This window comes from Haliotis rufescens, unplaced genomic scaffold (assembly GCF_023055435.1).
Source record: "Haliotis rufescens isolate VD_foot unplaced genomic scaffold, xgHalRufe1.0.p SCAF_10, whole genome shotgun sequence".
In the NCBI taxonomy this organism is placed as follows: Eukaryota; Metazoa; Mollusca; class Gastropoda; order Lepetellida; family Haliotidae; genus Haliotis; species Haliotis rufescens.
This window is the reverse complement of record NW_025963780.1, coordinates 22,973,902-22,997,534: the sequence shown is the minus strand read 5'-3', so window position 1 is coordinate 22,997,534 and position 23,633 is coordinate 22,973,902. Positions and strand designations below refer to the sequence as shown.

Here is a 23,633-nt window from a genome sequence, read left to right as displayed (position 1 = left end):
CGTCCCTTGGGCACACCAGAAACCTTTGATTGTGGGTTCGAATCCCGGTTTTCTATGTTATGTTTCTAGGTTTGTCAGCACCATACCCGTGCTCGTGGGTTTCACCGAAGTGGTAAACGTCTGAGACCTGCATCACTTCGGGCTTTCCTCCCACATTCAGCTGACACGCCGTGATATAACTGGAATACTGTTAAAAGGGGCGTTAAACCCAACTCACTCACTCACCTTTCTTTCATACACACTGTATATCATAGAACAGTGTTTCTCAGCTTCAAAGTCAATTCAATCTTTCTTTATAAATATTGGCTTGTCTTACTTACATTGCTTGAGTGGCTCTCTGTATATTCTTTAACTTCATCAGCCAATCACTATGCTTCTTATATTTCCTTCATGTGAATCTGACCAATGCCAGCTTTTGTTGTATCTGTGTGTACAGGTGTTGTGTTAATGTGTAACCTCTCTAACCTGTTTAACTAACCTTTACCAACTTGTAAGTCATGAAACAAATCAGTCTTGTGTTTATTTCAATTTACTAATCCAATATATTTATGAGTATATAAAGTTTTGATGTTTGACCGAAAACTATGTTTAAAAAACAGTCCAGTTCAAAGAAATTGAGATATAACTTATTTTCGGTGATTTATTTGAAGCTCACTGAAACACATTTTTTTCAAAAGTCAGTATAATATAGAGAGTTTAAATATTTATATTTTTTTAATAATTTTCATATTTTATATTTCCTACTCAATTTTTGACATGGACAGCTCTGTTATTTCTTTGTATACAGAAATGTCCCTATCAGATGGGGAGTAGTTATTGTTTGTTAGATTACCAAACATGAAAGTAATAAGTCTCTATGAAAAGCTAGTTAGCATTGAGCATACAAAATGAAGCCATTGCAAGCACGCTGAGAAGCACACCCAGTAACACAATGCCGAGCACACACTTCTGTGGTTTATACATGGTGACTTACTGTATGGTACATAACACCTAATTATTGCACTAGTTTCCCTTTTTCAGTCGAGTTGTTTTTTGTTATCTCCCCTTGATTAACCTCTTCATTTATTTTGTAGATTACTAATGCTGCATGACACGATATAGATTGTTATATACACTCAATCGTTAGACTTTAATACTGTTACACAAGCATAGCTTGTGTCAATATTAGCTGAAATTTCTTACATTTAATAGTTAATCTAATGAGTCAATATCTTTGGAAGAATTATTAGTTCCAAAATATAATCTTTTTGAGTGTATATAAAATCTTTATATTTTGGGTTCATTTAATCCACTTGACTATATAACAAATGGCCATTGACAGTTTGAAAAATGTTTTCTCATCAGTTGAGTAAAGTATTGATCCTGTAGACTGTGTGGAAAATGTGTATTGGATTTATGTTTTGGTTTGAAAAACACTTTATCTAGAATTAACAAACAAGTTCCAAGCATTATGTTGTGTAAAAATATTATTAAGATAATGTTTTTGGCACAGAATGATTTTGTTTGTGCAAACTATTTTTCCACCTGAAAATGGCCATTTGTGTAAGAATCATTTACTAATGATCAGTTTGATCCAATATTTATTTCTATAGCCATGGAATACAAGTGAATACATACGGTCAATATGTAGTGTAGTCACTATTTTTTGCCAACAAACTAGGGCTGGGACGAGTCCGAAATTTACTACCCGGGTACCCACCCCCCAATTACCAGACCCTACCCGGGTACCCACCCCATTATTACATGACCCTACCCGTGTACCCTGCCCCCTATTACCTGACCCTACCCGTGTACCCACCCCCCAATTACCAGACCCTACCCGGGTACCCACCCCCCTATTACCTGACCCTACTCAGGTACCCACCCCCCTATTACCTGACCCTACCCGTGTACCCACCCCCCTATTACCTGACCCTACTTGGGTACCCACCCCCCTATTACCTGACCCTACTCGGGTACCCATCCCCCTATTACCAGACCCTACTCGGGTACCCACCCCCCTATTACCTGACCCTACCCGTGTACCCACCCCCCTATTACCTGACCCTACTCGGGTACCCACCCACCTATTACCTGACCCTACCTGTGTACCCATCCCCCTATTACCTGACCCTACTCGGGTACCCACCCCCCTATTACCTGACCCTACTCGGGTACCTGCTGTAGGTCTCAAGACAAAATGGTACAAAATGTCTGATTTGGAATAGTTTTACTGTAGCCCTGGCAGAATGTATTTAGATACACGTATAAAACGATTTGGTCATGCATACACTGAAGTTGACTGAAGTTTTATCTTTATTCAAATATATAAACGTCTGGGTGCATAGTCAGAAAGAAATCCTAACATTAGTGATTGTGGGGTAACGATATAGTTCAAGATAATTTTTCCATTAAACAATATATCACATGACCAACCACGGGTCCAGGTAGTTTTGTGGGTTCCCGGGTCCTTCTCAGGACCCACCCGACCCGAGTACCCAAGTTTCCCGTCCCAGCCTTACAACAAACCAGAGAGTGCTAAGACCAATGAATCCTCAGAAAAGATCACAAAAATGGCAATGAATCTCATGCAACATGTGCTATAGCCTTGCATTATTCTGCTCTACCTCTGCCTCAATATGGGGCAATGGTAGAGTTCATGGAATGTTCATACCCAGAGGATTATCATTTGACACCAGTAAGTTATGAATGGCCCTATTTCATCAGTTGACTAAAACTGACCCACGTCAGCACCACACCGCAAAGTGACCGTATGTATTCACGGGTGATGGAGAGATGTAGTGCATGCACAACCTGCGCAGTATTGACAATGTAATCAAGGATGCTGATAGATGTTGTTTAGTTACCTCCCTTGTGACACTCTCCTGTTGGAGAAGGTTAATATTTTCTCTGATGATTTGATCATCATTGAGTGTTGAGTCTTGAAATAACTTGTTTCCTGAACAGACATCAAACTATTTGAACAGAGATTTGCTGTGTAACAACTTCCTAACCATTCCGGTTTACTTCTGAGTAATATTTGCCTGATCCAGGCCAAACTCATTAGATTGCAGTTTAAACTAGTTCAGGCAGGAAATTTGCAGCTTGGTCTGGAGTAATGTTGGTCATCTCTTGCACAGGCTGGCTAGAACCACTTCTTGATAGAATTGCTGCCGACAAGCGTCATGTTGTTTGCCCAGTAATAGACAACATACACGATGACACATTGGCGTTGCAATGGTTTCCAGCCAATCAGGTCCAAGTATGCAAATTTGACTGGACCTTGACATTTAATTGGATGATGCCCCCCAGTTATATCACCAAAGGCAGGAAGTCCGACATTGACCCCTTGTGGCAAGTTGCTCCAATTCTGTTGACCTTTGACCTTTGTTCACTTTGACCTTGACCTCTGTATTCAATTAAAATATACATTGGAAATAATAGTTTTATGTTTGAAATGCAGACACGAATAACAGAATATGGAAAACGTAAAAAATGATTTTGAAAATATTCCAATAAGGAAATGGAAATATTAAATTTATAGTCATTTTGATTGGATCTGCATCGGCATTCCTTAAGATGACCTGCATATATTCAATGACAAGAAATGTATATTTTAAGACGAGTTTCTTCAAGACATGTTCTTCCTATCGAGCGATGTCCAAGCTCTTCCTTGTGTGTCAAGAAGTATTTCTGCTTTGCTTTTAGAAATTATGGTCCTCGGTGGAAGGGGGCAACTTGGCCCTCACTCACTGAGACACTCACCCGAACACACCCTTCAGCTACACCTCATGTTGTAGCCAGGTGGTAATACGAACACGGATCCTCTCATCACATCATTTCACATATATACTTTAGGGCAAACGGAACTGATCTTTGTTATCATATCGTAATTTCTTAGTTTCACTTTAGTCTCCGATTTTAGGGACTAGTCCAAAGCATGGGGGGGAAGAATGGCCCATTCGTCTAAGGTTCCGCGATTTGCTGTGCAGAGTTGTGTCCCTTGGGCATGCCAGAAACCTATGATTGTGGGTTCGAATCTCGGTTCGCCCCGATTATGTTTCTAGGTTTGTCAGCACCATACCTGTGCTCGTGGGTTTCACCAAAGTGGTAATGGTCTGAGACCTGCATCACTTGGGACTTTCCTCCCACATTAAGCTGACATGCCTTGATATAACTGGAATACTGTTAAAAGCGGCGTTAAACCCACTCACACCCTCACTCCAAAGCACGAATCCAGAAAATGTCTGTTCCATCTAGTAAGCTCAGCTGATAAAATTATTCATCTCAGTTACACTAAAGTCTACATAGAATAATGCTAAGAGTCAAGTCTGGATTTGTAGACTCAAAAGTGTTTTGCGCAGACTGACAAGAGTAAAGACTCCTCGAATATTGGATCTTAATGGGGATTTTAATTTGACTATTTTAAATTAAATTCAAAATTCAAATTCTGCTACCAATTGTTGTGTACTAGACATACATTCTAAGGGATATTATTTAGGTTTTGGCAAGACAGACTAGCTCTTTTCACAGCCGGCTACAATATGAAACAATACCTATCACTGGTTATAACAGAGCATGAAGTATTCTAGTTCTTTATCACTGTTGCATGTTTTGAAAGTGCCAGCTGAAAAATATTACGGAATTTATTTTGAGAATTTTTTAATTTTGAGTGACTCTACAAAAGTATAACAAGTAGGTCAAAACTAAAGTGTGCATTTATGCGCAGTCATGTTTCACATATTTCATTCAATAATTTGGAAATTCAATAGAAACACAGAATTTACAATTTTCAGGTTTTAGAGGCATCTACTATACTGGCAGCAGTGCACTTTACAAAAAATAATGACGATTTTCTTTCAATGCATTGCATTCAAGTTTTTGCTTTCTATTCCTGCAGTTGTAACATAATTTTGTTTGTTTATTTATCAGTATTTCCAAATTTCTTCCAGGTTTCTAAAACTGCACAATGAGGACTGCTCTTTCTTAATTTTATTTTATATTTTATTTCCCCTTTATGTTTTGCCCTGAACCTTAAACGAGTTAAGTTTGCTATCTTGCTATCTCAGCCCTTCACTGTCTATCTACAGGCTGGTTAGAACCGCTAATCGCCAGAATTGCCGAAGATCCACATAACGTGGTGTGCCCCGTCATCGACAACATAAACGATGATAATTTCAGTTATTTCTGGTTTGAAGAAAGTCAAATTCATGTTGGCAAATTTGATTGGACGCTAACCTTCAACTGGATGCCTGCCCCCAAATATATGCTCGCTAATAGGACCAGCAATGTGTCACCGATTAGGTTAGTCTATCCCATTGTGGGTATAGGGCCTGCAGTGCGTTCGTTTCATTCGCCAGTGGCTGGGATAGGTGACCTTTACCTTGCTTTGACCTTCTGACCTTTGTTTGACCTTTGTTTCACCTCTACCACCGGGTTTTGCTCCTGCAATTCAAATGTTCTCTTCATACTTTTCCAAGGATTTCGTTTTGAAAATTCGAGTTGAATTGACTCCAAAAGTGTTGGGGGGGGGGTGGGCACGGCTAGCCCAGTCGTCTTAGGCGCCGCGATTCGCTGTTCAGAGTTGCGTCCCTGAACGTCCAGAAACCTATGATTGTGGGTTCGAATTCCGCTTCGCCCCTATTATGTTTCTAGGTTTGTCAGCACCATACCCGTGCTCGTGGGTTTTGACGAAGTGGTAAATGTCTGAGACCTGCATCACTTCAGGCTTTCCTCCCACATTAAGCTGACACGCCGTGATATAACTGGAATATTGTTAAAAGCGGCGTTGCGACCCAACTCACTCACTCACTCACAAAAGTGTTTGCAATCATAAGATAGATTTAATGGTTTGGTAGCATTTGGCCATAAATACTGATACAATGGTAAGCTTCACAAAGACAATAGTTGACTACAATTTGAATAAACGAACGAGGTAGTTACCCATGATATTATTACATTGATGAAAAAAAGGTGATTTAAGAAAACAATAGTCCTATTGAAAAGCTACTAGTCTCGAACCTCTGGTCAAGTTTTTCTCTTCACTGACAAAACAGATTTGTTTTCCACAATTTGCAAAACCCTGTTGCTATAAAAGTGTGCTGTGCCTACGGTGGAGGTGTTTGAGGGGATGGGTATGGGAGAGAATGAACTTTCATCCTCAATTATCCTCTTGTGTCTCCATTGTGTTATTCTAGCAATAAATATCCTGACTCCATTCCCTCATCATAAGTTGATGTGATGTCACTATCTACATCCCTCCTATCACAAACTTAGCACAAAATGTCTCTCGCTGATGGGGATTAATTGATTGGATGGCTATTTTTAGCATCATGCCTTTAGAATTTGGTGGCGAATGGGTCAAGGGTATTTATCATAACAGAATGGAGATTTAATACCCTGGGTAAACAAGGATGAATGTTATAATGTAAAATTGACAATTTAGTGGTAGGTTAAGAATTATTCTTGAACAAATATATAGATTTAATGCACACATTAGAACATATCATTAATCAACATTTTAATAAATAATAACTGTCATCTGTGGTACTGTTTAAATGTTTTCTCTGTGATTCCTTGTGATGGATGAAATCTGATGAAATTTGCCATGCTTCTGTTTGTCCTTGAGTAGTTATAAAAAAGCAATATACTATATTTTGATGAATGTTTTGTTAATTACTTATTCATAATTGACTTTTAACTATTAAAATAAAAAGTAACTGGATCCTTTTCCTTATACGGTTGATTCTTGTTTAGAATTCTTACCCAGCCACCTGTGATTGTCGTACGTGTCGACAACTGGATCAGGTAGTCAGGTTCGGTGACTTGGTTGATTGTGTGTCATCGTACCCGGACGATGTGGATCGTTGTTCATAATACCAATCACTGGATTGTCTGGTCCAGACTCACATATTTACAGACTGCCATCATATACTGAAATATTGCAGAGTGTGGCGTAAACAATAAATGAAACAAATCAACAGAGTAATATTGAATTTTGGCATGTATAACGTTTCCCCCTGAATATTTGTGCATTTTTTTAAATCCTCCATCGATGTTGCAGGTCGCCGACTATGGCTGGAGGGTTGTTTGCAATCAGCCGGGAGTATTTCGAGCATCTTGGCACATATGATCCTGGCATGGATATATGGGGTGGCGAGAACTTAGAGCTGTCATTCAGAGTACGTATACAAGTAGTGTTCCTCAAGTAGTGTTCCTCTGTCATTCAGAGTATGTATACAAGTAGTGTTCCTCTGTCATTCAGAGTATGTATACAAGTAGTGTTCCTCAGTCAGATCAGAGTACGTATACAAGTAGTGTTCCTCAGTCAGATCAGAGTACGTATACAAGTAGTGTTCCTCTGTCAGATCAGAGTACGTATACAAGTAGTGTTCCTCTGTCAGATCAGAGTACGTAAACAAGTAGTGTTCCTCTGTCAGATCAGAGTACGTATACAAGTAGTGTTCCTCAAGTAGTGTTCCTCAGTCAGATCAGAGTACGTATACAAGTAGTGTTCCTCTGTCAGATCAGAGTACGTAAACAAGTAGTGTTCCTCAGTCAGATCAGAGTACGTATACAAGTAGTGTTCCTCAGTCAGATCAGAGTACGTATACAAGTAGTGTTCCTCAAGTAGTGTTCCTCAGTCAGATCAGAGTACGTATACAAGTAGTGTTCCTCTGTCAGATCAGAGTACGTAAACAAGTAGTGTTCCTCAGTCAGATCAGAGTACGTATACAAGTAGTGTTCCTCAGTCAGATCAGAGTACGTATACAAGTAGTGTTCCACAGTCAGATCAGAGTACGTATACAAGTAGTGTTCCTCAGTCAGATCAGAGTATGTATACAAGTAGTGTTCCTCTGTCAGATCAGAGTATGTATACAAGTAGTGTTCCTCTGTCAGATCAGAGTATGTATACAAGTAGTGTTCCTCAGTCAGATCAGAGTATGTATACAAGTAGTGTTCCTCTGTCAGATCAGAGTATGTATACAAGTAGTGTTCCTCAGTCAGATCAGAGTATGTATACAAGTAGTGTTCCTCTGTCAGATCAGAGTATGTATACAAGTAGTGTTCCTCTGTCAGATCCGAGTATGTATACAAGTATTGTTCCTCTGTCAGATCAGAGTACGTATACAAGTAGTGTTCCTCAGTCAGATCAGAGTACGTATACAAGTAGTGTTCTTCTGTCAGATCAGAGTAGGTATACAAGTAGTGTTCCTCTGTCAGATCAGAGTACGTATACAAGTAGTGTTCCTCTGTCAGATCAGAGTATGTATACAAGTAGTGTTCCTCAGTCAGATCAGAGTACACATACAAGTAGTGTTCCTCAGTCAGATCAGAGTACGTATACAAGTAGTGTTCCTCTGTCAGATCAGAGTACGTATACAAGTAGTGTTGCTCAGTCAGATAAGAGTACGTATACAAGTAGTGTTCCTCAGTCAGATCAGAGTATGTATACAAGTAGTGTTCCTCTGTCAGATCAGAGTACGTATACAAGTAGTGTTCCTCAGTCAGATCAGAGTATGTATACAAGTAGTGTTCCTCAGTCAGATCAGAGTACGTATACAAGTAGTGTTCCTCAGTCAGATCAGAGTATGTATACAAGTAGTGTTCCTCAGTCAGATCAGAGTACGTATACAAGTAGTGTTCCTCAGTCAGATCAGAGTATGTATACAAGCAGTGTTCCTCTGTCAGATCAGAGTACGTATACAAGTAGTGTTCCTCAGTCAGATCAGAGAACGTATACAAGTAGTGTTCCTCAGACAGATCAGAGAACGTATACAAGTAGTGTTCCTCTGTCAGATCAGAGTACGTATACAAGTAGTGTTCCTCAGTCAGATCAGAGTATGTATACAAGTAGTGTTCCTCATTTAGATCAGAGTACGTATACAAGTACACCTTTTTGTCAATTTTCTAAGCACCCCTGGGGCCCTTGTTATAGCGAATATGGTATCAATGATAACATCGTGTCACTGAAAAACTTGAGTTTATTAAAAATGTTAGCAAATTTTGGGAGCCATGCTTTACTGCACGCTATAACCGAGTTAGCGGAATATTGAACAGCGCAATAGCGAGGGAACACTTAAAAGGATGTTGTATTAGGATGGTGATGATGATAAAGGTGATGATGTTAATGATGATTTTGAATAGTGTGTACTACGCTTACAAATTAAAATCTGTTATGATTGTGTGAAAATATTCTATTTTGTAAATGGAGGAAATCTTCATTCTTGTATACATTTCACACAGATAGGTCCTGAACATGTTAATCAATTTGAGATGACTAGATGGTCTGTGTTAAGACATGTCCTTGGAAATTGAACCAAAATGAAAACTCAGCTCTAACTCGAAATCAGAAAAGATGTGTTTTGTGCTCCTCATTTCCATCTCTAAACACCTAGAATAAGATTCAAACCCGTACAACGCCATTGTTGTGTTTGATTATCTCATGCCTAAATACCCAGAACGACTTCATTTTGTGTGTGTGGCTATTCTGCCAAATATTACAAACAATCAAATATGCATTTTTAAAGTGTCTACTTGCTAATTTTCAACTGCTTGTGTTCCAGATCTGGATGTGTGGCGGTTCCCTGGAGATCATACCTTGCTCTCACGTCGGACATATATTCCGGAAACGGAGTCCGTACAAATGGAAGACGGGTGTCAACGTCGTGAAGAAGAACTCTGTCAGATTGGCAGAAGTGTGGATGGATGAATATAAAAATTATTATTACGAAAGATTTAATTTTGATTTGGTGAGTAAAAAATGTTCGAATGTTTATAATTTATTGACATTAATGGGGACATTGCTTTTGTGTTTATTGTTTTACATCATGTCATTGATTCCGAGACCCATGAAGATCTGGGGTAGAATGGGTCTGCAGCAACCCATGCTTGCTGTAACTATAGACCTGTGAAGATCCGGGTAGAATGGGTCTGCAGCAACCCATGCTTGCTGTAACTATGGACCTGTGAAGATCCGGGGTAAAAAAGGTCTTCTGCAAACCCATGCTTGCTGTAACTATGGACCTGTGAAGATCCGGGGTAGAATAGGTCTTCTGCAACCCATGCTTGCTGTAAACTATAGACCTGTGAAGATCCGGGGTAGAATAGGTCTTCAGCAACCCATGCTTGCCGTAAAAGGCGACTATGCTTGTCGTAAGAGGCGACTAACGGGATCGGGTGGTCAGGCTCGCTGACTTGGTTGATGCTTGTCATTGATCCCAATTGCGTGGATAGATGCTCAAGACATCACTCACTGGATTGTCTGGTCCAGACTCGATTATTTATAGACCACTGTCATATAGCTGAAATGTTGCTGAGTGCAGCGTTAAACAACAAACAAACAACAAGCATTGATTCAGAGAGAATAGATCCCCCAGTTCGATATGTGCTTATAAGAAACAACTCACAATAACACAATAACATGTGCACAGGGAATATCAAATTTGACAAAGGGGCGATTACAACCATACACATCAGTTAAGTTTGTTGTCAGAGATCGAGTAGTAAAAACATACTTATTTCAAATGTCAATAAAACTTAACATGCTTATTGGGGCATGGTGCTTAATACAACAAATATGATAATAATAGCAGTTAGGAATAGATGATTACAATTTCTCACCTGGCTGATTGGATGTCAGTGGGCCAGTACGGCATGGAATGATGCTCATGATGTCAATCACTGGTTTGTCTGGTCAAGGCTTATTATGTGCAGCCTGCTGTGATATCGCTGGAACATTGCTGACAGCGGCATAAAATAACATTCAACTGCTCTGGTATAAATATAAGTATGACCATGCTGAATATAAATTTGAAAGTTGTGTTTGAACAAATTTTGCAGTGATTGTTTATACATTTTAGGAATATTGGAACTGCAGATATCTTGATCTATAATTATGTATCGGGCTCTACATTATCCTCATCCATGTTTCAGGGAGATTTTGGTGATGTCACAGAAAGGAGAGCTTTAAGGAAAAGGCTGAACTGTAAAAGTTTTGATTGGTTCGTGAAAAATATCTACCCGGATCTATTTGTTCCGGGTGAAGCTGTGGCTTCAGGGGAGGTAAGTCTGTCAGCCTTCACAGGCCGTATGTTATCCATATTGTTCCGAATCTATACAGAGTAATGTGCACATAGGTTTTTGTGCTACTTGTATTTGTACAATATGCACACTCCACAACTCCATAAATAAATAATCACGTGAAGATTCTGAGTAGAATAGGTCTTCAGCAACCCATGCTTGCCGAAAAAGGCAACTATGCTTGTTGTAAAAGGCTACCTACGGGATCGGGTGGTCAGGCTCGCTGACTTGGTTTGATCCTAATTGCTTGGATCGATGCTCATGATATCAATAACTGGATTGTCTGGTCCAGACTCAATTATTAACAGACCGCTGTCATATAGCTGGAATATTGCTGAGTGCGGCGTTAAACAACAAACCAACCATAAATGAAAAAACAATTGAAGTCAATTCTGAAGTACACTATCGTATTTTGAAACGTTTGCAACAACTGCCTCAAATGCTTTCCTCAAGTTCCCCATAGTTGGTAAGACGTAAACAATATGCAGTATTTTTTGTGCTGTTTGTCTGATTGCTGACGTGTGTGTGTGTGTGTTCAGGTGAGGAGTAAGGCCAAGCCGATGTGTATTGACAGCCCCGTGGACCACCACAACTACCACAAGGCCGTCAACATGTGGCCCTGTCACAACCAGGGTGGCAACCAGGTCAGTACGAGCAGGGTATTGCCATAAACCATTGAACAAACCCCTACCTTGAATAATGACTTGTCTTGATTAATTACCTGCTTTGAATAATTACCTACCTTGAATAATTACCTGTCTTAGTAATTATCTGCTTTAAATAATTACCTACCTTGGATAATTACCTGTCAGCAATAACCTGCTTTGAAAAATTACCTACCTTGAATAATTACCTGTCTTGAGTAATTACCTGCTTTGAAAAATTACCTACCTTGAATAATTACCTGTCTTAGTAATTACCTGCTTTGAAAAATTACCTACCTTGAGTAATTACCTGTCTTGGGTAATTAGCTGCCTTGAGTAATTAACTGCCTTCAATTAACCTGTACCTAGAATAATGTAAATAACAATAAATAAATCCTTGCCATGAATTAACCCCTACCTTGAGTGAACCTTTGCCATGAATAGATGATTGCAAAGAAGTAACCCTTACTTTAAATTAACCCCAACTTTGTGTTAACCTCTATCTTGAATAAACCCCTGTCTTGAATAAACCCCTAACTTGAATGAACCCCAACGGGCACAATGAAAGAGGTAAACACCTCAAACATTTGATGGAAAATCAATTAAATAAAAAGAGAGATATATCATGTTGCAAATGCCTCTCTGATAAAATTAAACTCTGGCCTCAAGTAGACAGTGGCTCTAGAAAGCTTCTGAAACAGACCCCACATACTTATTCAAGGATTACCGTATTCGACGTAATAAGCGTCCCGCTGTAATAAGCGCCCACTGTGATATTTGCTAATATATTGGCCAGTGATCAATCCCAATTAGCACCCCTTCCGATTGATCACAAGACTTATTTATTCGTGTATAATATGCACTCGTGTTTTATATGCACCCTTAATAATGGGCAACTAAATTCTGGAAAAATGTATCTGTCGTATATAAACAGTTCAGACCGTCAGCATAAACCACAAAATTTATCTTTCAACTCTGTTTTTTTCCACCAAAATAATATTCTAATAAGAGCCCCCTATTTCTAATTTTGAGAGCGCCCTGGGCGCTTATTACATTGAATACGGTAACAGTATTTGAAAATCAAGTCAGCCGAAGGGCTAGCAGGTTATCTGAAGCAGTCAATGATATGAGATAATGTGTGTTCCAGTACTGGATGATGAGTAAGGGAGGCGAGGTACGACGTGACGACGGCTGCTTGGACTACTCCGGCGGCGATGACGTCATCATCTACCCGTGCCACGGCCAGAAGGGCAACCAGGAGTGGCAGTATAAAGAGGTGAGCACAATGTACATGGTAGAGTCAGTCAGTCAGTCAGTCAGTCAGTCAGTCAGTCAGTCAGTCAGTCAGTCAGTCAGTCAGTCAGTCAGTCAGTCAGTCAGTCAGTCAGTCAGTCAGTCAGTGGCTGGGTGAGTGAGTGAGTGAGTGAGTGAGAGGTTTTACCACATGATAGATCTGGAATATTGACACTTGTAAGGCTGAAGCAGAGACCAAGAGATTGAAGCCAGGAGATTTCTCCTTAAACATTTTACCATACAAAAAAAAAATGGAAAATAATATTTAAGTACTCCTCGAACATAATCAACTTCCATTACCTTTGAAATGCAGGTATTCATTGTCATTCCTTCAAATGCTGCTGTTAGAATAGGTCTTCAGCAACCCATGCTTGTCGTAAGCGGCGACTAAGGGGATTGGGTGGTCAGGCTTGCTGACTTGGTTGATGCATGTCATCGTATCCAAATTGGGGAATCACTGGATTGTCTGGTCCAAACTTGATTATTTACAGACCGCTGTCAGATAGCTATGATAATGTTGAGTGCAGCTTTAAACAACAAACAAAACAACATCCTTCAAATGCTTTGATTATTTTACAGGACAACACAATTCTACACGTGAACACACAGAAATGTGCCGAGGTGTCGATAGACGGCAAGAAGCTACAGATGCGGCCATGTTCTGGCATTGACAGACAACTCTGGCAGTGGAAAAGAAAAGCACCAACAGGAATTATACGTGACAAACCCTAGTTCACCATCTGAAGTCATGTATCCTCGGTCACTATGCAATTAATTTATCTTATCTCGCCTGTGATTGGTCAGAACTTTCAAGCTGACTTCCTCACCTCATCGCTGAACAGGAGCAGATAACTCTGCCTAATGTGCATTTCCGAACATCATGAAGAATAGTCCGAATGTTTAACAGTATGGATACCCATTTATAACCTAACATGGATATATATGTATATCGGTGACTGGTTGGTATAATTAGTGTGATTGGATGACGACCTGTGGCCAATGAGAGGACTTGGAAGAGGACAAAATGTTTGTAAAACATTTGTATAAAAATATTAAGACGAATACTAATGGAACTGTCTATTGTATGGAATCTGGAAATCCTGACAAAAAGTAGCTACGCATGGGCAAAGTTTGATACGATGAGTGTTTACACATTGACCTTCACGTATGGTACGTGACCTTAAAGTGTAATGACTTTGAAGGCATATCCAAGAATTGTTGGTGCAACTTTCAAGTATTTGACCTTGACCTTACAATCTTCATGGCCTTGTAGGTCATGACCTAGTTGTTGGTGTGACCTTGACCTTTGACCTCGTTCACGATGGGCTTCTAGAAAGTGATTCACTGATCTCCTTTTCAGACTTGACATGCCACTGCTGAATCTTTCATCCCGAGAAGATGACTGTTACATTATTGATTCTGTCATGGAGATCACACTGACTTAAGGAAGTGGCTGAATTTCTCAAATAGCCTTTGTTTTACTAACACATTGGTATGACACTGCATTCCATGTTGTTTGAGATCCGCGTGAACATATTCTTGGTTTATAATCAAGATAAGTCATTCACAATTCTACATAACCAGACTTCGTATGTATTGACTGTTTGCTTTGGGGTATCCAATGATATTTTTTTCATCATAACCACATTCCAGTCAGCTGAAGAAAGGAATGCTTCATATGTACATGTAAAAATATATATAAAAAATAATTTTGAGGGAGGGGTAAATTCTATCCTATCCTATCCTATTTCAGTGGGAAAAGTAAGCGGTGACACATAACAATACTTCAGTCCATGGTTGGGGCTACTGCTCCTCAGCTACAGACCCAGAACATGGATGTCTTATCATCAAATATTATATTTGATGGCACATGTCCTTGTTTGAGCATCTGCTACCTATTTTTCTATGTACATTATCATAAATATGTGGGATAAAAGTATTTTACGGTTTTTCTAGATTCGATTTAAAATATTTCCCTTTTTCATGTTTGAATGCTTCAGCAACTTGGGGAGTTTTTGTCATGTGAAAATGTTTTATATATGACCTGTTCTTTTAAGGTGAAGGATAAGTGTATCTGATTTAGATATTGTTCTGTGCATTGAGGAACATCCATTGCAGTATGTGAAGTCATTAAGTTACGACATTTTCAAAATCATGCTTACAGGGTGATATTTTGCATATTGATGACTGTCAATATGGTTTTTGAACATGCTGACAAGATATTATTTTTTTTATCATTTTTTTATCATATTTTTTTCAATAAGTGCATCATGTCTCACTAACCATTGCCCTCTGTGGGGATTCTGGGTTAGAATTGGTCCCAACCGATGCCAGTCATATGAGGATCGGGTGATCTGCTTTTGCTGCAATGAAATAATGTCGAAAGTATAGGATTTCAGGCTAAAATTTGGCACATGAGGGTAGACTGAAGGAACCATTGCTATATTTCTGATTCTGGTTTGGACTAAATTGTTGACATGAAGTTGGTTCTGACTTCTGTGTATGCTGTGATAGTGCTCCCTTAAACACACTCATAAACAGGATAGAGCTCTGAGCTCATCCCTAACCCATCCCACACCCATCCGCGCCCACCCACGCCCAACCACATCCACACTTAATAATAAACAGAAAAAAGAGTACATCTCCAGGGGGTCATTGTAGGTGTTATGGGAAACAAAAAAAAGGAAAAACATGTAATGGCAGTTGGGAAAGCAGGCAACTTCTGCAAAACAATATGGCCGCACTACACACAGTGTGAAGAGTTGCCTCCCTTTGCTACCAGCGTGTATGCAACCATGACCCAGATCACAGTAGGCCTTGAAGACACATCGCGATATAACTGAATTATTGGTCATTCAATAAGATAATGGACTGGTCATATTACTTCATGACCATGCTGTTGCTTAGATTAACTTGAAAATATCACAAGTATTTCTATTCTAAAATGCCATTCCATGACGTCAAGTCGTGTATTTAGTTAAAAGCTCCAACTAAGCTTATTATGCATGCCATGCTTGATGTTTGTCTCTCCTATTTTAAAAACTGACTGGTCCTTGGGTTGACCATTTGATATATTGGTGGACTTGGGTTTTTAAAAAAAAACCTGTAATCTGTTCTCAAAATGTGAGAAAGAATTGGTCCTCTGGTCCCATATTGCTCAATGATTGAGCCCCAAATGAGGATACTCATCGATCATTCAGGACAGGCAGACCGGTATTGAATTGTGTAGTAGAGCTTGTAGATAGATGAGACAAGCTATTATTCACAGCCATTCACTCTCAAAATCATATTCTATGTTTATAAATTGTCATCTTAATACGAGAAAAAAAACTGGATAAGTAAGATACACTAAGATATGCACCTTATGACAGTATGCTTGAATTTTAGTGTATAAAATGCAAACATATATTTTCTTTTATACGAGATTGGACAAATAGACCTATGCTTTTTTTAGTCTACAAAATGTGTCGTTCGTTTTGGTGATATATATGCTCAATTGGGCACAGCGGCTGCTTTATCTAACCCCAAATGAGCATAAATATCAAAGTTTTGAAGTAATATGCACTCAAGTGCACTTACATACGACATAAATCGGCCAAAGTGGAATTATTTATTATTTGTGCATATCATATATATGTTGTAAATAGTATGTTATCATTCCCGCAATGGCTATATGGCGGCCTGGATTTCCCTATCAACTTACATTCCACGGGATAAAATTTGCTGGGAAATATGGACCCCCGGGACCAAATTGTTTTGTTAAATAAGGTTTATTCTGTTACTGGATCGTCGCTGTGTGCGGGTGTTGTTTTGTTTAGGCGATGTGTATGTTATTTATTGTACAATATTAGTGTTAACTTAATGACCCAGCTCTGCTTTATGCAACATGTTTTCTGACATAACAGTGACTTGAAGATTTACACACACATTCATTGCCCCAAACTTTGGCACATGAGCTTTTCAATCATATTGACTGGTCACGAATATTATGTATTTATTGAGTTTTTAAGGTACAATATATATTACTAGGTTCTCTATTTACGTAAAACTTGTATATATGTAATAACACCTGGTAAACAGTAAGCGCTGCTAATTATATATTTCCATATTGAATAATCACTTTATTTAATTGTATCCTGTATTGATATTCTGACGAAAATATTTGTTTCGGTTTACTAATTGACTCATATTGAAGCACAGAAACGGAATAATAATTTGCCTGTATAACTTACTGTAAAGTAAATGCATAAGGCTAAAAAATAATAGTCTTGGTTCTCAGGCACCGGATATTTTTGAAAAATATGAATGGATAACTTATAAATAATTTATTGTTGCCTGACCAATGGGATACTCGGGACAATAATACTACTAGGTGTTATAGCCAGATTGTCCTCTCATATTCTGTCGGCAGTATATTAATTGTCCAGTCATTTACTACACAGACTGTTTAACTAACCTTCAAAGGTGAGGGGGCACGGGTGGCCCAGTCGTCTAAGGCGCCGTAATTCTATGTGCAGAGTTGCGTCCCTTGGGCACGCCAGAAACCTGATTTTGGGTTAGAATCCCGGTTCGCCCCGATTATGTTTCTAGGTTTGTCAGCACCATACCCGTGCTTGTGGGTTTCACCAAAGTGGTAAACGTCTGAGAGCTGCATCACTTCTGGCTTTCCTCCCACATTAAGCTGACATGCTGTGATATAACTGGAATACTGTTAAAAGCGGCGTTAAACCCAACTTAATCACTCAGAGGTGTACAACTTTAAGTAGAATCCAGGTTACATGAAGTCCCCTGCAACCTATGCTATTCATAAGAGGCGTCCAAAGGTCATTCACTTGGTTGATTGTGTGTCATCGTACCGACAATGTGGATCGTTGTTCATAATATCAATCACTGGATTGTCTGGTCAGGCAGTCATCATGATACTGCTGTGTGTTGCGTTAAAAAAACCAAAAATGATTATTTCGTATGTCAGTATACAAAAATGCTTTGTTCTTTATTCTTCATGAATATGTAATGCTGGGTAAAATATATTATTTCAGTATTTTCACTTGTAATGGAACATTCACCAGATTCAGTCCTTTCTCATCCTGACTACAAACATCATCAAATCTACTTAGCAGGACCAAGGGTAAAATGATAATTTGCCTGTATAACTTACTGTAAAGTATATGCATAAGGCTAAAAAATAATAGTCTTGGTTCTCAGGCACCGCCTGCATCATAAACTCCACTGCACTTTTTGTGTTTATTTCCTTTTTTTTTAAAAAATCAATAAATATTCCAATTCCACTGGTAGTCAAATACAGTATTCAAGTTCTTTACTCGTCAAGGAATACATTTATGTAGGGAGGTCCTTTCCCAGGTTCATTGTACACAATTGTTTATTTGGTTACATAAGTGCTTATTTGGTTACATACTAGTTTGAACACACACCCCCCCCCAAAACAAAAAAAACCAAAAGTGACCGCCCATCTGCACTATATTTTCGAAAACCTTTGCCTGAGAACCAATTCTAGTATTTTTTTAAGCCTAAAGTGTAACCTCGTTAATTGGGATGGTACCGTGACAAATAACGTTACCTTCAGTATGTATTCTAGTAATCATTTCCTACACGAAATCAGAAGTCTTGTCAGTTGCAGGGTTCTTACTATTGACATCTCACAGATTATTAACTTGGAGTGGTTTATTTTTGTATTGAGGGAGCATGGGTGGTGACAGAATTTCCTGCATCCCTTTGTCACGGGATCGAATCCCAAATTTGTACTGATTACACATTAGATCCTTGGTTTGTCAGCACCAAATCCCTGCTCGTAGCTGTCACCAGAGTGGCAAGTGTCCAAGGCAAGACCCACATCAAGCTGACACACCATGACATTACTGAAATATTGTCCAAAATGTGTGAAACCAAACGTGCTTATTTTTATTAATGTTCTTGATTCTTCTAAAAACTTGTAGTTCATCGCTAAGTACTTCTACAAGGGAGCTGTCTTATTTACCCACGATTTGCTACATTTTTACGCTTTAAAAAACATAATATATGCATTTTTAAAAATACTTTTTTGACCTTTAGCTCAAATACTTTATTTATTGTAAATACAGAATGCCATCTTGCAATGGCCTGATTAAGAATTTTGTGTAAGTTTTGAACAGGATACAGATCCCTTATTTTGATTTTATCTTTCACAAAATGTCAATGATGAACTGTTCATCATGAATAAATGAAACTGTCAAGTTGTTTTGCTCATGATTGCTACAGAAAGTACTATGTATTGCCTGTAGACAAGGGTATCCTTCCAGCAATGTTCCAAGTGTGTACAAGGAAACAGCATTCAATCTGTCATTTTAGGAAAGGTTTTTATGTAATCTTTGTAGATATTTTCTTCACTTTTGGATTAATTTACTGTAATATTGAACAAACACAGATTGTAACACTACATCAGGTCATTAATATATATTTATCATATATGGATAGTGTGGTGATGCGATAAGCCAATCTGCTAATCTTTATCATGATCCGTAAATATGCAAATGAGGTACCCGAGCAGGAACTTCTTTAAGCTCCTTACATCGATGCAATTTGCTTGCTCAAAGTTAAATAGGGGTTTTCCTGTGTGGAGTGATTCTGTTGAAAAGACTAGACCAAATCATCAGGCACTTTTTGACAAATGGACTGACTAACAAACATTTTATTCTTAGGTCTTTTCTAAAGTTTGAATGAAAATATGTCATAAATTTGATTATATTTAGTTGACATTAGATTGAGAAAGTGATTATAACCTCATGCGTTTTATTAACCGAATGTGTTTCCATATTGTAAATATAATATATTTGGAATAACAAAATATGTTGTAAGTTTGCCAATGGCTCGGCTGATATAGTTGTTATTCCAAACATGATATAGAAACGCACTTAGCTAGTAATCTCTATTAGGGGGCACGGGTGCCCCAGTCATCTAAGGCGCCGCGATCGCTGTGCAGAGTTGCGTCCCATGGGCACGCCAGAAACCTATGATTGTGTGTTCGAATCCCGGTTCGCCCCGATTATGTTTCTAGGTTTGTCAGCACCATATCCGAGCTCGTGGGTTTCACCGAAGTGGTAAACGTCTGAAACCTGCATCACTTCGAGCTTTCCTCCCACATTAAGCTGACACGCCGCGATATGACTGGAATAATGTTAAAAGCGGCGTTAAACCCAACTCACACACTCACTAATCTCTATTACTGACACTACAACTTACACTATTTTATGTCCGATAATGAAATACGGAAAGAGCTGTCACTAGCTATGTGATAAAAGGTATACCTTAGTTTATTTTGAAATCCTGGAGATTGTTCAAATGTTTATCAAAAGCTTGTCATGTGCATATTTATTTAAGATATATTTTTGTATGAAATTATTGTAACTTGTAGGAAGAGACGACTCCCCTAATATTAAGAGCATTTTCAAGGGTCAGAATTTGAGTAGTTTTTGTAAAAATCGTGGATATGTCAATCATGGGTGATTTTCTTCGTGTGTATATAGGTACATTAGGCATGGCACCATTAAATGTTTAACTATTCAACATTCATTTCAGTGTCTTGATGAACTTAGCATTGATTTACTGTTGCATGTAAGAAAATATGATTGTCGTTATTTATATCTTAGAAATCATTTGCACTGAAAAAATGTGAAGAAAATGCTTTAAGGCAAATGTGAGCGATATATGCTGAAATGTTTGTAAATATGTACAGTGATTCGAATGAATGATAAATGATTGGTTCGATTTGAAATAAGCATGTTGGATGATGTAGGTCTGACACCATGAGTTGTCTCCCTTTAGTCTTTGTTTCCAGATAATGGTAGCAGCTGTACTGGGCAATCTTCCTACCAAAGTTGAAAAAACAAAACAATTTGGAAATGACGAAGCACATTGTTGCAATTGAATTATTTGATTATTTACTTTGGCCTATGACAAACAAAAACAATTCAGCGAAACTCATTGCTGAATATGCACCTGAAAAAAGGTTAAGCATCACCCATTCTTAATTTTCACATCTCAACGTCCTTGTATCTTTTTGGACATTAGACAACCTCCGTGGTGTGGAGGATGGAACACCTGCCTGGAGACAGTCAGTGGTTCGAACCCCGGCCACGTCATACCAAAAGACGTTAATAGATGGTACTTGTTGTTACCCTGCCTGGTGCTCGGCTTTGAGAGGTTGAAACAAGGATCTTTTGGTTCAAAGTCGGTATACATTGTCCTAGTGTGGTATCTCACACTCACACACAACTGCAATAATCTTGGAACATGTCAAAGCCCATTCACCTTTTGAAAATATCTCCATGTGACATTGATGTATGTGCTGATATGTAGAAGTTTCTTAAAATGGTCACAATATGTACTTAAAGGAAGTTAAAGAACACCCCAATTTTTTTTTTTATATGACTATAGTTAATTCATGGTAGAATATTTACATCGATCACATGATGCTGATGAAGCAAGTAAATGTGTCGTCTGCTATGGAACAGTTACAATACACATTAGATAATCAATTTCAGTTTCTATATTTAAGTAATAGTACACCGTGTAAACAAACATGTTTTCTAAGAAAAATTAACAGTTTATGTTTTTAAAAAATATGCTACTTTATGGTGCGTAACCTTATTTCAGGTGTATATAATGAAAACATTCCATGCCAATGACTTGAGTAAATCTGGACAATTCTGTTCAGTGAAAATGTCCGGATTAATGGGATTTCACTGGATGTATGTAGTCATGGCGTCCTTGGCGGTTAGTGCAGTGTCCTCTGAACCAGCTGATGTAGTTTTGAAATGGTGCCAGTATATTTGAGAAAGCTAGTGTGTGTTTGAGGCCATTGTGCTCCATGTAAAGAACTGAAGAGAGACAATTCAGAGAGTATTTTGTATCATAGTATTATCAACTTGGAATCACAAATCACTGTTGAGGGATATATTCAACAGGGAAAAAAATCAAGTGCCTTTAAAATAAATGTGATTTTGATACATTGAATGTTGTGTTGTCTGTGTTGATGAGGACAAGGGCATCTGGGATAAACACTATACTGTGGGATGTAGGTTCACAACCTAGTGTTGAACGGGTCGCCAGGTCATCGTGCTTGTCTCCCTGTGAGGATGCTGGCTCAGAATGGATCCCTGCGGCATCGTGCTTGTCTCCCTGTGAGGATGCTGGCTCAGAATGGGTCCCCGGGGCGTCGTGCTTGTCTCCCTGTGAGGATGCTGTCTCAGAATGGATCCCCGCGGCATCGTGCTTGTCTCCCTGTAAGGATGCTGGCTCAGAATGGGTCTCGGGTCATCGTGCTTGTCTCCCTGTGAGGATGCTGGCTCAGAATGGGTCCCGAGTCATCGTGCTTGTCTCCCTGTGAGGATGCTGGCTCAGAATGGGTCCCTGGGGCGTCATGCTTGTCTCCCTGTGAGGATGCTGGCTCAGAATGGGTCCCTGTGAGGATGCTGGCTCAGAATGGGTCCCGAGTCATCGTGCTTGTCTCCCTGTGAGGATGCTGGCTCAGAATGGGTCCCTGGGGCGTCGTGCTTGTCTCCCTGTGAGGATGCTGGCTCAGAATGGGTTCCCGGGTCATCATGCTTGTCTCCCTGTGAGGATGCCGGCTCAGAATGGGTTCCCGGGTCATCATGCTTGTCTCCCTGTGAGGATGCTGGCTCAGAATGGGTCCCTGGGGCGTCGTGCTTGTCTCCCTGTGAGGATGCTGGCTCAGAATGGGTTCCCGGGTCATCATGCTTGTCTCCCTGTGAGGATGCCGGCTCAGAATGGGTTCCCGGGTCATCATGCTTGTCTCCCTGTGAGGATGCTGGCTCAGAATGGGTCCCTGGGGCGTCGTGCTTGTCTCCCTGTGAGGATGCTGGCTCAGAATGGGTCCCTGTGAGGATGCTGGCTCAGAATGGGTCCCGAGTCATCGTGCTTGTCTCCCTGTGAGGATGCTGGCTCAGAATGGGTCCCTGGGGCGTCGTGCTTGTCTCCCTGTGAGGATGCTGGCTCAGAATGGGTTCCCGGGTCATCATGCTTGTCTCCCTGTGAGGATGCCGGCTCAGAATGGGTTCCCGGGTCATCATGCTTGTCTCCCTGTGAGGATGCTGGCTCAGAATGGGTCCCTGGGGCGTCGTGCTTGTCTCCCTGTGAGGATGCTGTCTCAGAATGGGTTCCCGGGTCATCGTGCTTGTCTCCCTGTAAGGATGCTGGCTCAGAATGGGTTCCCGGGTCATCATGCTTGTCTCCCTGTGAGGATGCTGGCTCAGAATGGGTCCCCGGGGCGTCGTGCTTGTCTCCCTGTGAGGATGCTGGCACAGAATGGGTCCCGGGTCATCGTGCTTGTCCCCCTGTGAGGAGCCTGGCTCAGAATGGGTCCCGGGTCATCGTGCTTGTCTCCCTGTGAGGATGCTGTCTCAGAATGGGTCCCGGGTCATCATGCTTGTCTCCCTGTGAGGATGCTGTCTCAGAATGGGTTCCCGGGTCATCATGCTTGTCTCCCTGTGAGGATGCTGTCTCAGAATGGGTTCCCGGGTCATCATGCTTGTCTCCCTGTGAGGATGCTGTCTCAGAATGGGTTCCCGGGTCATCGTGCTTGTCTCCCTGTAAGGATGCTGGCTCAGAATGGGTTCCCGG

The 23,633-nt window shown here is 39.9% G+C and overlaps 1 protein-coding gene across 10 annotated transcripts in view; it reads left to right on the top strand.

The window, feature by feature from the left end:
• The window catches only part of LOC124130846 (polypeptide N-acetylgalactosaminyltransferase 5-like), a 390,720-nt gene extending 368,720 nt beyond the window's left edge, over window positions 1–22,000 (top strand). For 9 of the 10 annotated variants that reach the window (XM_046493865.2, XM_046493866.2, XM_046493868.2 and 6 more), the window contains 6 exons: window positions 7,043–7,160; window positions 9,546–9,731; window positions 10,915–11,043; window positions 11,601–11,705; window positions 12,853–12,981; window positions 13,578–22,000. In XM_046493865.2, the coding sequence (XP_046349821.1) occupies window positions 7,043–7,160; window positions 9,546–9,731; window positions 10,915–11,043; window positions 11,601–11,705; window positions 12,853–12,981; window positions 13,578–13,730 (820 nt within the window). In that variant the 3' untranslated portion in view covers window positions 13,731–22,000. Of the gene's footprint in view, window positions 1–5,069; window positions 5,284–7,042; window positions 7,161–9,545; window positions 9,732–10,914; window positions 11,044–11,600; window positions 11,706–12,852; window positions 12,982–13,577 lie in introns of all 10 variants that reach the window. The other variant, XM_046493869.2, reaches the window with a different exon arrangement.
• Window positions 22,001–23,633: the final 1,633 nt, after the last annotated feature.